Source organism: Daphnia magna, linkage group LG9, assembly GCF_020631705.1.
Source record: "Daphnia magna isolate NIES linkage group LG9, ASM2063170v1.1, whole genome shotgun sequence".
In the NCBI taxonomy this organism is placed as follows: Eukaryota; Metazoa; Arthropoda; class Branchiopoda; order Diplostraca; family Daphniidae; genus Daphnia; species Daphnia magna.
This window is the reverse complement of record NC_059190.1, coordinates 2457156-2472156: the sequence shown is the minus strand read 5'-3', so window position 1 is coordinate 2472156 and position 15001 is coordinate 2457156. Positions and strand designations below refer to the sequence as shown.

General features: G+C 39.5%; 3 protein-coding genes across 7 annotated transcripts; 1 reads left to right on the top strand and 2 right to left on the bottom strand.

The window, feature by feature from the left end:
- The first annotated feature begins 270 nt into the window (after positions 1–270).
- LOC116930999 (tumor suppressor candidate 2) lies at positions 271–1353 on the top strand. Its single transcript, XM_032938477.2, has 3 exons — positions 271–570; positions 642–756; positions 814–1353. The coding sequence occupies exons 1-3, from the start codon at positions 422–424 to the stop codon at positions 886–888; spliced, it is 339 nt and encodes a 112-aa protein (XP_032794368.2). The 5' UTR covers positions 271–421; the 3' UTR covers positions 889–1353.
- A 60-nt stretch (positions 1354–1413) lies between these two features.
- LOC116930962 (cingulin-like protein 1) lies at positions 1414–4230 on the bottom strand. 2 transcript variants are annotated; one of them, XM_045178857.1, is made up of 11 exons: positions 3983–4230; positions 3770–3921; positions 3551–3704; positions 3281–3493; positions 3093–3215; positions 2911–3036; positions 2599–2845; positions 2359–2528; positions 2017–2292; positions 1766–1957; positions 1414–1684 (listed from the first exon to the last, which is right to left on the bottom strand). In XM_045178857.1, the coding sequence occupies exons 2-11, from the start codon at positions 3859–3861 to the stop codon at positions 1574–1576; spliced, it is 1704 nt and encodes a 567-aa protein (XP_045034792.1). In that variant the 5' UTR covers positions 3862–3921; positions 3983–4230; the 3' UTR covers positions 1414–1573. The 2 variants fall into 2 exon arrangements, with proteins under 2 accessions (XP_045034792.1, XP_032794311.2); XM_032938420.2 differs by lacking the exon at positions 3983–4230 and having other exon boundaries at positions 3586–3704; positions 3770–3912.
- A 180-nt stretch (positions 4231–4410) lies between these two features.
- Positions 4411–14333, bottom strand: LOC116930947 (transcription factor RFX4). 4 transcript variants are annotated; one of them, XM_032938395.2, is made up of 21 exons: positions 14204–14333; positions 13834–13963; positions 13700–13772; positions 13499–13604; positions 13211–13419; positions 12766–12894; positions 11915–12704; positions 10701–10804; positions 8510–8808; positions 8294–8433; positions 7763–7796; positions 7385–7690; positions 7155–7304; positions 6945–7059; positions 6605–6868; positions 6307–6531; positions 6068–6211; positions 5857–5997; positions 5537–5799; positions 5099–5472; positions 4411–5024 (listed from the first exon to the last, which is right to left on the bottom strand). In XM_032938395.2, the coding sequence occupies exons 8-21, from the start codon at positions 10759–10761 to the stop codon at positions 4874–4876; spliced, it is 2667 nt and encodes an 888-aa protein (XP_032794286.2). In that variant the 5' UTR covers positions 10762–10804; positions 11915–12704; positions 12766–12894; positions 13211–13419; positions 13499–13604; positions 13700–13772; positions 13834–13963; positions 14204–14333; the 3' UTR covers positions 4411–4873. The 4 variants fall into 4 exon arrangements, with proteins under 4 accessions (XP_032794286.2, XP_045034734.1, XP_032794287.2 ...); XM_045178799.1 differs by having other exon boundaries at positions 13700–13781; positions 13834–14013; positions 14204–14332; XM_032938396.2 differs by having other exon boundaries at positions 13834–14013; positions 14204–14332.
- Positions 14334–15001: the final 668 nt, after the last annotated feature.

Below are 15001 nucleotides of genomic sequence, written 5' to 3'. Positions count from 1 at the left end.
AAAAAAATTAAAAAAAAAAAAAAAAAAAAAAAAAAAAAAAAAAAAAAAAAAATTAAAAAAAAAAAAAAAAAAAAAATAAAAAAAATTTAAATAAAAAAAAAAAAAAAGGGGAAGAAAAAAAAAAAAAAAAAAAAAAAAAAAAAAAAAAAAAAAATAATAAAAAAAAAAAAAAAAAAACCAAAAAAAAAAAAAAAAAACAAAAGAGAGGGGGGGGGTTCCGTCAAAGCTCGAAAAAAAACTCTATTGGCAACCTTGTTGGGGCCTTGTTGCAATCCCGAATAGCAGACAGAATAGATGTCAATAGAACAAATGTCATCGATCGAAGCTCCGACTTTTACAGGAAAAATAAAAAAAACGTGACAAATTTAGTGTGAAATTTGTGTTTTTTTCACCCAAGACAAAACAAATAATAGTCAAGCTCATGGGTGCGTCGTGGTCTGGTAAAGGCTCTTGGTTTAGTTCGACCAGCCCAGCAAAAGAGGGAAAAACGACAACCAATGGACAATACCAGAAGCAACCAAGATTAGATCCTCGTAGACTTGCTTCGCAATTCGTTTACACCAGGAAAGGGTAAGCCACGGAATGGGTACATATAATAAAGTTTAAATGTTCGTTTTTAACATCCTCCTTTATTTTTCTAGATCTATGTATTTTGATGAAGATGGTGACATAGCTCATGAATTTTACGAAGAGATAAAGGTTGAAAATTCACAGACAACAACCATGAGAAGGAAACTAGGCAATCTGAGGCCTCAGGCAAGTCCAGTTTTTATGATTCATGAAACATAATTTACTTATCATTCAATTGTTCAGGGCACAGTCTACTATCCTAACCCAAGGCTACATGTTGATTTTCCAATACCTATGTACTCCCCCATTGAAAAGTAGAATTTTTTTTTCTCATGTAAATAATCAGGGTTAGACTAAAAGTCCCATGTGTGTATGTACCTATAATCTAATTTTTTTGTGTCATGAAAGATATGTTGTATCTCTTATTTAGCTGTGCACAGCAATTTTTTTCCTTCAAAGCCTTCAGTCAGGTTTAGTGCACATGCTGACTGGTGTAGCAGCTCTCCAATTCATATTTGAACTGTGTAAAGAGCACTATTAATATAGGACAAAATTAGTCTGTTTGAGAGAGTGAACTTCATAGGTTGACCTTATATAACATAGAACTTGGTGGAACTGATGTCCTCCCATTCAGCTACAGATTGTAAATGATTTTTCATATTGGCCCTTCTTTTTTCAATGATTTTTATGGATGCAGAATAGCAGTGCTGAGTTCTTGAATCCAACTCAAATGCTTTTCTAATCATAAAGTTTTTAAATATACGACGTTTTTCAAAACAAGAACTGAATGTTAGTTTACAATTTATAATATTACTCCGACGATAAATTCATTTGAATTTTAAATCAAAATAAATCAACTGTTATTTAATGTCAAAAGAGTCAAGTAACAGAGAGCTACCACGAACCCGTTGGGCTCGCCTGCTAGTGCCACTAAAATTATTAAATGTAAACAGAAATGGTAACGGCATAATATTACTTGAAAGAAACACATTGTCCTTAAGTTCTATTGTTCCAGATCAGTAAACGAAGATGGTGGGACTATTTGCTTGGAATGGCTAGTCAACGCAAGACGCTGTCGCAACTTCCAAATTAATTTTGCATATTGCTGCGATTTCTGCAAAATAAAATTGAAATACGAAACCAATATGATTGTAGTAGTCGATAGCAACTAGATTGAAAGCAACAAAAATTATACCTTTTGGTTGATTTTTAATGAGGTTTCAAGTCGTTTCACTTGAGATTCGGCATTTTGTTCCGATACAGCGAGTTGACTTTGTAGCTGCGTGACCTGTTCTCGCAAGTCACTCACCGTCTGAAGCATCGTTTCATTCGCGATGGCTTGACCGGAGCGACTTATTTCCAGTTCTTTCAAAAGAGTTTCATATTGCTAGGAAAAAAATGCATGTAAGAAGTTATTCGTTACAGTTGTTTCATTCAATAGGTTACCTCGGCAGAAGATCGCTTGTTGCGATCCAACTGCTCAGAAAGTTCAGTCTTTTCTTGTTCCAGAAATTCTATAGCATTTTTTAATCGTTTCTGGTCCATTTCCAATTCGTCAAGAGATCGAATTCGTTCGCTCAATGTTTGATTATTGGACGTCAATCTGTTCAATTCTGATTCCAGACTAGTCTTCAAATTGCGCTCTAAAATCAATTGGCTCTGGATTTCGGCATACTTGCGAGAAGTCTCCATTTCGTTTTGAAATTTTTCCTCGAGTATCGCCTATTAAAAGCTTATTTTGAAAAAAATATACATAAAACACAATTTTATCGAACCTTTCTCTATTACCCGGTACTTGTTTTCTGTTGCAATTTTGATGTCCTGCACCTGAGTATTGACTTCGATTTCCTTCTTACGTAACTCTTCTTTGGCCACTGTAAGTTCTTTTTCATGAACACGCAATTTGTCAGAATGGTGCTGGATTTTCGAACGTTCTTCCTCTAATTCAACTTTCAACGCTTTTTTTTCAACGGCAAATAATAAAGTCATCAAACATAGTAAAAATGACGAGTGTTGTGTATAGCATACCGTGAATGTGTTTTTTAAATTCCTGAACTTCAAGGTTATTTATTTGATCTTTATACTCCACATCTCTTTTAAATTTATCGCATGTCTTTTCGAATTTTATTTCGAGCGCAAACACGCTATTCCTCAGTTTGATTTCATTATTTTCGGCAGCTTGAAATGCTAAAACAGCCTTTTCTTTTTCACGTAAAGCTTCTTGCATGCTTTTTTCGGCAGCATCGCACTTAGCTTGAAGCTTAGTGTGTTCGCACTGTTTGGCGAAAATTCATTAAGCTACCTAGTACATTTTCAGAAACGCTATTTCTTTGCACATACTTCAAGGTTGCGGATTTGCATGATCAACTCCCCACGATCTTGTCCGTGCTGAACTTTAAGGGTGTCTAATTGCGATGACAGTTCACTTTTATCCCAACAGATTTTATCCAAAGTTTCTTTAAGTTTCTGCAGAAATTAATTTTAGGTAAAAAATATAAAGTAATAGTGCATTAAAGTCTTACTGTAATGGTAAACGAGAGCAAACTGTTTTCTTGTTTTAATAAGTCTGTTGTTTTCCGTGCTTTTGACGTGGCTTTTATCACTTGGCGAGCAATTACTCTCCGTTCATGGTCGGACTGGGCACACTAAACGAGAAAAAATGGCTGATGACCAGTACCTTCACGCTTTAATAGTAAGCTCCACTATATACTCGATCTGCTAACATCATGAGATCTCTTTGATGGTCTTGTTCATCTGTCTTTTTGGTCTTCTCAATATTTTTCACCAACACTGATGTTTCTAACTGAAGATTTGATAACAAGACTTTTGTTTGTTCAAGTGCATTTTCTGTTGATGTAATCCTTGAAGCATAGTGCTTGTCATGACAGAGTTTCTCCTTCAGAGATTCATTGATGGTTCGAAGCTGTAACACAAAAACCTTATAGTTAATTATGAAAAACTTATGATTTTTTCATTCAACCTCTTCTTGTAATGATAAAATGAGACAATCTTTGCCTTGCAATTGTTTTTCAGCATTCTTGAGTTTTCGTTTAATCACTTCATTAGGTTCTTCAGGTTTATATTCTTTAAACTTCAATATATCATCATTAAGCCTTTGATTTTCAGCTACGATCCTTTGAAAAAATTTTAATGATATTTTACAATAGGGTTGTTATCGTGCATCACAATGGGGCATTACTTATCATATTCAATTTTGAGTTTCATAAAATTTGCCTTAAACTGTTCTGAGTGTGATCTTTCTTCCAGAAGTAGCCTGGATAAGTCTTCCATCGTAGTTGATGCATGAATCTATTTCATCTTACTCTCTCCGTCATAATTCATAAATCTAGACTAAGCCACCAAATCGTGTGTAAAAAATATGTAAATAACACGCCGAAACCGTGGAAACTACCTAAAGTGAGGGATGCATGGGACGATGACACCAGTCTGCTACAGCTACACAAATGATTGCGGTGGACCGGTGGTTTATGGCGCGCAAGGTGATGTCTACCTTAAAATAAACATACTATACGCACCACTTATTCATGGGCTCTCGCATTAGCGTAACAAAATTATAATGTAACACAACCCCCAAAATAATTTTGACAATAGATTACGTCATTTGCGTCATGAAAAAATAATTTACACTGACTCAACAGTCAACACACACCTGTACCCCACTTCCGCCGCGCCCCGCACTTTACGCAGCATCCACTATCTAGAACAGGGTGAAAAATGACACCTGCAAAGTGGTGCCATCTATCATTGAACATTTCATTATTGATCAACATTTTAAAACGAAATCTTATTTCGGTAAGCACAGGAAGTTCAAACAAAGAATCCAAACGAAATATAAGTGTATTGAAGAGACCTCTCAATGGCAAATAGTAATAGATTGAATGCACGCCGAGAAAAAAGCAACAGTATTTAACACTTCAAAGTGTTTGGTACAAGAACGAAAATTCCTCTAGATTTTTCAGCAAAAGGCCAACAAAAAAAAAACAGCGATTTAAATAAAATAAAAAGTGATTAAAAAAAAACTGTGTGCATTTAACATTGACCAGAATCAGACTGAAGTACCGAAATAGGTAAGCATGTATACGCAGACTAGAAATATGATCAATTACGACGATAAGTCACCACCATAGTTAGTGGTCGAGAATTTTGGTTTGTGCTGGGATTCGGTAATTCACTCGGGATTTTCGCGAGTGTAGCCGAACTCGCCGTCGTCATATCAACAAACTGAGATTGTACCATGTATGGATAATTACTCGACTAGGTTTCAAGCATGATACAGTCTTTCTTATGAACGAATATAGGGCTCTGAGGAGATATGAAAGTTACTTGACGTGTTTGTCTCGGGAGCTTTTCCTCCGCATTCCGTATCAGGCTGAGTCTGCCCAATGATGACGCTTGACGATTGCTGGGCTATGACAGTTTCATTCTTTTTCAATCTAACGAGATGAGAAGCATAAGAAATAGTTAATAAAGCCAAATATGAATACCCGTAATAAAAACAAAAGTTTACTTTGGATGGTTCTGGTCATTTAAATCACCGTAAACAGATGCGCTGCTGCTAGATGAAGCGGACGACGTGACATCATAGACCGTCCCGTAATAATCTCCAGTTCCAGCCGTTGCGGGAATGTTAACATAATTGGTGCCTGTAGTCGGTGTAATTACCTGTGGAGACTGCTGGTGTTCTGAAGAATAAAATCCACTCGAACCCACACCACCAGAAGTGGAACAGCTATGTACTTGGTGATGAATGACATCCGTACTGAAATCCCGCCGGATATGATACGCTGCGTGTTGATAGGCTGCATTGTATGATCCATTAGTGTACTGCTCTGCAGCAGTTGTAACATCGCCAAAACCCGTGCTAGGGTAGTAGCTTAGTTGCTGAAACGAAACCCGAACATTATGATTTGTGTATCTAATTACCAAATTTGCGTTAATTTAGTACTTGATGGGAAACTGCGGGTGGCGTGTTACTAGCCGGATAGCTATTATAACCTCCGGTGTTTGTGGGCCCACCGCCACTAGTGAATTTATAGCCATTGGCTAATCGAATGTTAGTTGCGTAGTCATAACTGGTGAACGTTTCATCCGACGTTCCAGTGTCGGAAGTAGATTCGGTGGGCAAACTGTTGTAACCATTGTTGGTTGTAGCGTTGTTGACCACAATAACCTGCTGCTGTTGGATATTGGGGCTGTTATTTTCCATATCTGCCATCAAAAGACAAATGAGTTACTTGTATATGGATCGAAAGTTAATGTACTTACGGCTTGTTTCTTCTGTCACAACATCAGCATAGTGTGGTTCGCCCACAGTCAGATGTCTGTTGCCGGAGGATGGGTGATCTGAACCGAGACTATTGAGTTCCGGTGAAATATCAAGGTTTGCAAAAACAGTGGCAAGAAACCCTAAATGATTTTGATTCAATTGAAGTGTTAAAAAATGATATTTAACAAACAATAAAATTTTGAAGAAAACCTTCATAATCAGTGTCAAGGTATTCCGGCGGAATGTCGAGTGTGATGTTACGCATGAGCTCACGGGCTCGGTCGTCAACGTGCAACAACTCGACCAGGTACAAGAAATAATCGTCCACCATAATGCGCATCAAATGGAACGTTTCTATATAATATAACAAAACAAACCATCCAGAAAAACGAATGCAGAACAATATGTTATAGAAAAAGAAAACAATCGAATGTTGCGCGGCAACTAACCGAATCCGGCAGCGGTCTGTGCGGTCAACTCACGCAGCAAACGGCCGCTAAAAGCCATCCATACAAGAAGGAACTGGCGGATCGAATGACGTAGCGAAGAGGCGGGTCTGCTGCGATGATGGCCGCGCTGTTGGAGGACGCAACGATCCACAATCGACTCCACCCATTCAGTATAGGCTTCCAACGGCGCTTGCTCCGCTAAAAGGCGCTCAAACTCGCCACCAACTGCGGACATATTTGAAAAGAGAAAACACTTTCAAAGACATGAAAATAGGAAATTGATCGACAGTCAACTTACAGGCGGCCACGAATTCGACCGTAGCGGGATTGATGGATTGCGCCTCAGTTGACCGACGCTTACGGAATTGTTGACCCTGATCGTTCAAATGAAAATTGCTGGCCGCCTGTAGGGCACTTTTAGTCATGGCGTGAATATCCTGACGTTGCCAGTCGTGAAGTAAAACGCTATTCACTTGCGGGTCGTGTAATGCCAACCGTACGGTCCCAAACAGCTGATTCAGCGAACTTTGTCGTCGTAGCATGTGACAAAAATGCCGTGCCACTGGTAATGCAACGAATACCCCCGAAAACAAAAAATGAAGATTGTTTTTTTCTGTTTAAAATATAGAAATTCTTACGATCGATTTTAACGGCACGTAGATTTTCCGGCAAATCGTCCAAAGCAGCTTGAAGCCAAGACTCCAGTTCGGACGCAAATTTGCGAATCATCTGGATCAAATTCTCCGGCAACCCCTAAAATAGATCGATAATCGCACGGGGCAAGGCAACACACATTCATTGTTACTTTAGGTACTAAGCATGTCCCATTTCAATTGATTTCACATTACTCGAATGACAGAAGACATGAGGATGCTGCAGACGGAGCGGTAGAGGATGGAATCGCAAACGCCGACAATATTGACCACCACGTGACTTCCCAGGACGCCAACCAAGTGAGGCGGCATGCCTTGCCAATAATGCAAGAGGAATGTTTGCACCTTATCGTTTAAAAAATTTTTTTTTTTAAATTCTTCTTTTAATAATTTAATCATAGATTATTAGAATGAATGAAACATACTTCCTGGAAGCTGCCACGGATAATTGTATCGAGGAGTCTCTGACAGTGTGCGCGATACATGACGATAAACGTGGCAACACGCTCTTCGGGCACGCCCCCGCTGATACCGCCAGGCGGTAGACACAAGTCACGTAAATTAGGGAACTCTGGTAGGCGGGTGGCCAGCGCAGCGGCTGTGGCTGCTTGAGCCACCGCAACTGATACAGGAATCCCTCCGCCAACGCTTTGCGATGAAGATGACGAAGACGTTACAGATCTTGAAGACGATGGCATTCCTGCATGGTTCCCAGCACACGAGGAAGGCATCTAACAGTAAGTAAAATAAATAAAATAAAGTTTTTGCTAGAATGAAGGCAAACTTTGTATACGCTTTATTACCTGTCTAAGGTGATCTTTTCGAATATCTTCAGTCCTGTTAGGAAAAGAAAATTATGTTCATACACTTCGTTTATCAACTCAAAAGTTTCCATCTCCAAGATAAGGGGACACGAAAGTTACAGTAGAATATGTTATGTCGTTTTTCTTTTTTTATACACATCCAGCGAGATTGTGTAAGGGGAGGAAAAGAAATGGATTGAAGGATGGCTTGAAAAATAAAAAAAGAAGGAAAGTGTGCACGGTGGGGGAGAAAGAGATTCACGGAGGCTTGATATAACAAGATGGCTGCTCTCACCTAGGCAACCAACGACACATAAACGCACAACTACTTCGTCATACGACAGGAAAATACAGGAATCGAAAGAAAATCGGTCTTCTTCGTATGATAGATACGCTTATTATAGGACTGATTTAGATCTCCTTGTCTGTGATGACAGCCAGACATCAGATCACAAGTCGATCAAGTAATAAAAGGACTGATGACAGGAAAATAAAAATAAATTATCTAGAGTTTTTTTAAAATGCACTCACGCTTGCAACCCTTTCTTTGAGTAGACTAACTCATAATAAGCCGAGTTCTCCCGGATGGCGATTCCGTAATAATGATAACGCGATTGACCTCTAGTTCCTAAACGCCGAGTCGTCAATTGCGGAAACTGCTGTCGGATAATCTAAAATGAATTCATTCAAATAAATCATATTGTGTCTTGCATTCAGTTGATTTGAGAATGAATTTAGGTTTCTTACTTTGCCAAACGAGGCGGCATTGACGGGTGTCATGCCGTGCTTAGAACAAAAGTCGACATAGTGAAGGTAGAGTGTATTGCGTGGGACGCAAACTCCTTGTGCCATTTCGTAATTTTCTTCCAGCCAAAGAAGAGTAGCCGGCGTTGAGTGGGGTCTCATTTGAACGGCCGTCAGAGGCGGAGGAAGTTGAGTCGTTTGATGGTGATGATGATGCCCGCCTCCAATGGCCGTCCCCGTTGAAGATGTGGTTCTTTGGTGGTGATGGTGTACCGATGATTCTTTCCGGTTGAGCATCATTTCTATCGCATCGATGAAACAATCATATATTTTGTTATCTAGCTTTCATGGAACTGTGACGAAAGAGATATGCGATTTTTATAATCGAATTGACCGAAGAAGAGAATTTAAAAAAACCAGAACATGACGGACACGGTAGGGTAGGAAATCGAATTGACTACATGCATGCTGGATCGGTTTAATCACATATACCCCAGCATTATAGACGACAGATACAGAGTATTGACACGGTAAAGAGTAGCTAATATCACAGTTGAATGGCTGTCAATCAAGAAGCGGCCACGTGCCCTTGTCGGCGTATCATTCCAAACATTCGATCCCACGCGTGCGAGCCCCTTCCTCACATCTACCAGTACAACCCTCCCAGTTCCCCCCCTTTTTTCATATACAGTGTTTCAATTACCTGTTACCGTCCTTATCTGATTTCATCGACGATCAATAATTATTACTACCAGGTGTGCCACAAAGCAAAATAATAATTATGGGCGATATTTTTCAAGTAGGAAGGTCATCTTGTTCTGTAACATTGAGACTTTTTTTTTCAAATGCAACATTTCCGTACAGTACTAGTTGGGATTATTCAGTTCAATAATTTCAGAGGGGTTCCATACTACCCTCAGTCTCTATTCAAAGAGTCACTATGTAATGTACAACTTATTTTTCTCTTGACTGTAGTATTAGAATAGAGTTCTGTTTTCTGGGTATATCTTAGAATTCTGATGATCGACATAGTCTATATACCTGTTGTAAGGGGGAGGGAAAAAAGGTGAAAGAACTAGAGAAAACCAATATCCGCCATCATGGTATAAAGCATGAGCTGCTGCCGTATGATATATGAAAAGGTGAATAAGGGAGAGCGAGATTCTATTGAGACAAGAATTTCGGCATGGCTTCTCTACTCTTTCAGCATGTATACTATAGCGACGCTGTATTCAGTCTACCTATTGTTTGGGTTTGAAGCCCTCCCCCTTCTGTAGTAGGCTATACTATAGCGACGGAAGCCTTGCTGTATCGTTTTCATGGTCAAATATAACAAACAACGCAAAACGAGGCCTGCTGAATATGTACCCAGCCCAGCTGTGATAAATCCGAGATCAAATACTTTCGCGTTTAATGTTAGAAAACATCCTAACGAAGAATTAAGGAACCACAGAAGTGTGGTAGATTTAAAGCTCTCATTTATATTACAGGTTCCCTTGGCTACCGAAGGATTTAAGAAACGAAACAACCGCCCACGATATTATCTTTAAAGATTAAAAGAGAAACTTTTTTTTCCATTTCTGCAAGTCATAAAAAAAAAAACTTGTTTTAAGTCGGCCATCCAAAGTCTTGTGACACTTCGACGTCGATTCCAAGTGGCTGACTGATGCTTCGCGAGCTTCATTACAGAAGGAGACACAAAGTTATCAACATGAAAAGGGAGAGAACGATGCGAGAGGGACGACAAAAAGGAGCTCGTTAATTAGTTCGTTTGATCAGGTTACGTTTTAGATAAATAGGAAAGGAGCAGTTTTGGATATCCAATACGGCTTCGCTTTATATAATATGCGCCAAACGACGGCTAGACTGTGGCAGCGTATAATTGGTTGGAAAACGTCTCTTTATATTCGTTGCTCTTGCGCTTTTTAAGAAATAAATATATCAACATTTCTAGTTATAAACAGCTATCCAAGCAATTAAAAGTCTTAATGAGTTGGTGCGCAACTTGTCAGTCACAATCAAACCGACTTTTCCACAGCTTCGCTTTTGTTTCAAGCTCGTTTTGACTTGATGACTTCGTTAATATGGTTCGACCGAAACCTTTTACCTACGCACGGCGACACGCGCACTTCTTTCTTTTGTTTGCATCTTTTCGAATAAAAGCGGAATAAAAATAACACGTGCAACAACTAACCGTCGTAATTGCTGCCGTTGCTGGTAGACGAAGTCGACATCAGGATCCGCGTCTCCATCATCAGGGGGCAATCAACAAATCTGTGCCGCTTGGATTTAATGTACCTGTAATTAAACAGAGTTGAATTATATTGATTTTATTCTACTTTTATTCACTATGGCATCTGCTCTTTTTTTCTAGATTTTTTTGTTTTGGGATACTCGTCTCACGTGATGTTACGGAACATATATACAAACGGGGGCTTGTAAGGAGGGTCGGGGATGAGTATCGGTAACAGTGAACCTGCGGGAGGTCTCAAGGTGCCAAACATTTGAGGACTTTCACAGGAGCACTCTGAATGATGACACAAACGGGGATTTTCGGTAGTCAACTACCTACTTATCTATTACATTTAGGAGCGATAATCTCTCAGTTAGAAAAGAAGCAGATCGTCTCGTCATTAGGTTGAGTGGAAAAACCAGTCAACAGCAGATCCTTTTTTTTTCCCTGTCCTCCTTTTTCTGTTGCAAATCCTCTTGTAACGAGTTAACTGATGCGGATAAATACAATGTACCAAATCCAGGTGCGACGTAGGGTATCAGCCAATAGGAGGGTGGATAGGAAAGGGCATTAGTTTTGATATCCTGTCCATTTTTACGAAGTAAAGACTATACGCAGCGATGGATAAAAGTGGAATCATTTTTCATGCCCCAGAGGTCAATAAATTCGTAGGCCTGCACAAATGGACATCATAAAACATCGAGCACATAATAGCAGTTAATACAATTGGCGTTGATTAGGTTTGGCGCAGATAGGCTCGGGGAAGCTAATTATCTATGAAACGATTAAGTTCTTTGCAAACAACAGCCGACGGATGAAGCAGTTACCTATTTTTAGGCCTCGTTAACTCTGAAACTTTGGAGAATGACACCTATGCGATTTCGGGACAATTAGTGTACAGGTGTCTGGTTTAATTAGGTTTCTGAAGACTAGAACTTTCGCACAACTAGAATGAACCCAAACTTTGAGCGCATCATACGAAAAGTTTCGCATAAAAAGACTGACCCACCCAAAATTGTTGCATAATGAAAAACGCCCTGGAAAGATCCGGATTGGAACACTTCCATAAAGAGTAAAACAATCTATCGCCATGAAAAATGTTTTACCTACAGCAGGTCAAGATGTTTACGTAATATCCTGTTCGAGTCTAAAATGATGTAAAACTGATAACTCACCTTGGTTCGATCAATCGAGGGTGAAAAAACTCGAAGAATCACTTTTGCAGCTGAGTTGTTTTACTCGGCGGTATGTTGTTTGGTTAAGAGTTTGTTCCACGACGATGTGTTCGCTTGGCGACCAACTTTTTAAGGACCGAATCGGGAGTGGGTATTTGATTGCGGGATTTCCGGATCACGTTTACGATCAGATTGGACGATTCCGAGACTATTTGTAACCGTTCACCCTCCCCTCCACCTTGCATGTTTCCCTCCAAAAACTCCTCTTGACTCTCGTCGTCTATCAATCATGATGTGCAGAAGACCCTTTCACGTTAGACGTGGTAAAGGTGACGTCAGGAAAGTGACGCGCAGGAACCAATAGGGAGGACGACCCCGCCCATGGATTCGATCCCACACTAGTCGAGGAGCGGGCGGAGTCGACGCAGCGGCAACCAATCAGGAAAGCTCACCTCTGTCCTTCTTTTCCCTGTTAATCCTACCCGTGTAAAAGCCCGTTGCATTCGACCTCTCTCTCCTAGCGGCGGCTCTGATAGTTGCCGCAACGTATCGCGTCGGTTTTCTGGTTGGCGTCTTTGATGTAGATCGATGATCACAAAACTCCCGTAACTGCTTCAGCGTCGACGTCTTTTCTTCCACCCCGTCGATCCCCACCTCATTCCGCTCTACTTTTCTTCTTATTCTCCACCACTACTTGATGGGTGGATGACAGACGCACTTTACTATGTCGAGCGTGTAAAGAAAAATGGGGATCAACTGACGTTGGATTTTGCTGAGGCATGGCAGGCGTCTGTTAAAAAAGAACAAATGTAAAAGAAAAACAAATCACAGAGCAAGTCATGTGGGTTTACCGCCGGGATTCGGTGACATGTCAACTGGTGTAGTTATCCTATATTCCAAATGGCAGTGGGAAAGTTGTGAGCGACGCAGGAGGGTGGAACTTTTGGCGGATGAGCTCATCAATTGGCGTCAGCCAGTTTCTATAATAGTGACTGTCAGTATCAGTTTGTTTCCAGCCCATCACAAATAAAAAACTGTTTTCATCTACTTTCTCTATCCTGGATAGAATTTATCGGGACCAACTTATTAATCGAAATAGATAAATGCTTCCCTTTTACATTGAACAGTTACAACTTTGTTCTTTGACGTACATACTACAACTGGATATTGCCAACAAAAATTTATAATTTCTTTTTTATATATAAAATGTTTTTAAAAATATTTTAGTACTACGAACTGGAAAATGGGAAAAGGAAGAACGGGGGGAATGCTGTGTTTTATTTCAAGATTTTTTACCTTTCAAAGAGACCACTTTCACGCTTAGATGCATCTGAATTGATGGGCGGGAGGGAAAGGGCCATTTCTTTATTTCCTTTCTTTTTTTTTCCTAAGGGGTTTGTTGTTGATCGCATCATTTTTCGCTGATCGACTTCACCTTGCCACCTCCAACTGGAGCTCAGCAGCCAAGAATAATGACGTGATACAACACTTGAAGTCCGAAGAGGCTCCATGAAAGAAAATATTTTTAAAAAAGGTGCAAAACAAGTAAACTGAAAGAAACTAAATGGGAATGCATTTACATACCGGTCACCACACCTATTGTATCCAGTCTTCCCTAGATTCAGTCCTATTCAGATAAATGACAATGCCTTGACAAAGTCATTTCTTCAAACACAAAAATACTTGCATTCTACGAAGATAAGAAAAAAAACAGATAAACAAGAGAAAAAGCAATATCAGACTGAAGGATGGGTGCGCAAAACGGGGCAATAAAGTTCACCTTACTTGCAAGGTAGTTGAGTGAGTCTTCTCATTATTGGGACAGGAGGCTCCATAAACCCTTCTTTACCAGCAGGGCCTTCATTGACTGCATTGGAATCATTCAGCCATGAGATAGACGAAACGTATACATATTTTACCTTTCATAAATCGAAGAGGGCGAGTTTGTCTCGAGTTGTACTCTATTATGTCTCTACAAAAGTAAGACGTCCCTTCCGTTTCGGATACCACTGCAATACACATGCCCAGACACGTAGGCTGTCGCCACGCCTGTATAGGTGGGTATCGAACCACGTGTTAGATCGCGAGGTGAATCGTTTCTTTTGAATTGGTTAAGAAGTTGAGTTTAAGTTGCCATTCAATATTGGTACTACAGCTATATAGCTTAAAGTAAGCAAGTAAAGGTAGCAATATAGGTATAATCAACTATGATTTAACACGATCAAAAATCAAATTGGGCGACAAAGCAGTAATGGCATGCTTTAAAACAAGGTAGAAAAAATAACTTACGTCAGAATTTGGTAGGTAGTTAACATTAATTGAAACAAAATTCTGCGATAACTTGAAAAGTAACACTTTAACCGATTCGTGGTGATGGAATTCCACGTAGCAATCAACATACAAAACTCTCATTTCGGATTCCAATCCCAATGAGGACTGCTGCAACACGTGCTTGAAAGTTGAAACGTTGGATTTGACGAAACCAACTTTTAACCTTGAACACCCAAATAAAATTTACTTTTATTATTTTTTATTTATATCAATTAAAAAACTTTATATAAAAAATATTTAACACAGTCCTACAGTAATTATATAAATTTTCAAAATAATAATATAGAAAATATGTCAACGTTATCACCAACACTTTCCGGAAATCAGCCTCCATTACTGATTCCATTGTTTTTTTTTCTGTTTACAAAGGCTTTTCATTTGTTCTCGTGTAACTGTCTGACAAAAAAACCGTAGCAATTAAAACTAGTGTCATACAACATTATAAAACTAAACTAAATCTTACAAAAATTCGATTCCCCCCGTGAAGAGCAATCAAAACAAATCACTTACTTCCACACCGTATTAGCCCAAGAAGGTTATCATCAATTAAATTACGAGCAGTACTTCTGGAGGCGGTGGCTTATTCCTTAACACAAATCACGTGAGATAGGCCAGGTGGCAAAACTAACTGGTAATAAAAAGGATGGGTCACCTTCAAGTGGCTACGCTCCCGCACGTAGTACCTGTCATACATCACCGGGAGGATCGATGTTTTTAGGTACGAAACTACTAATGGACGCTTGGAAAGATCCCTGA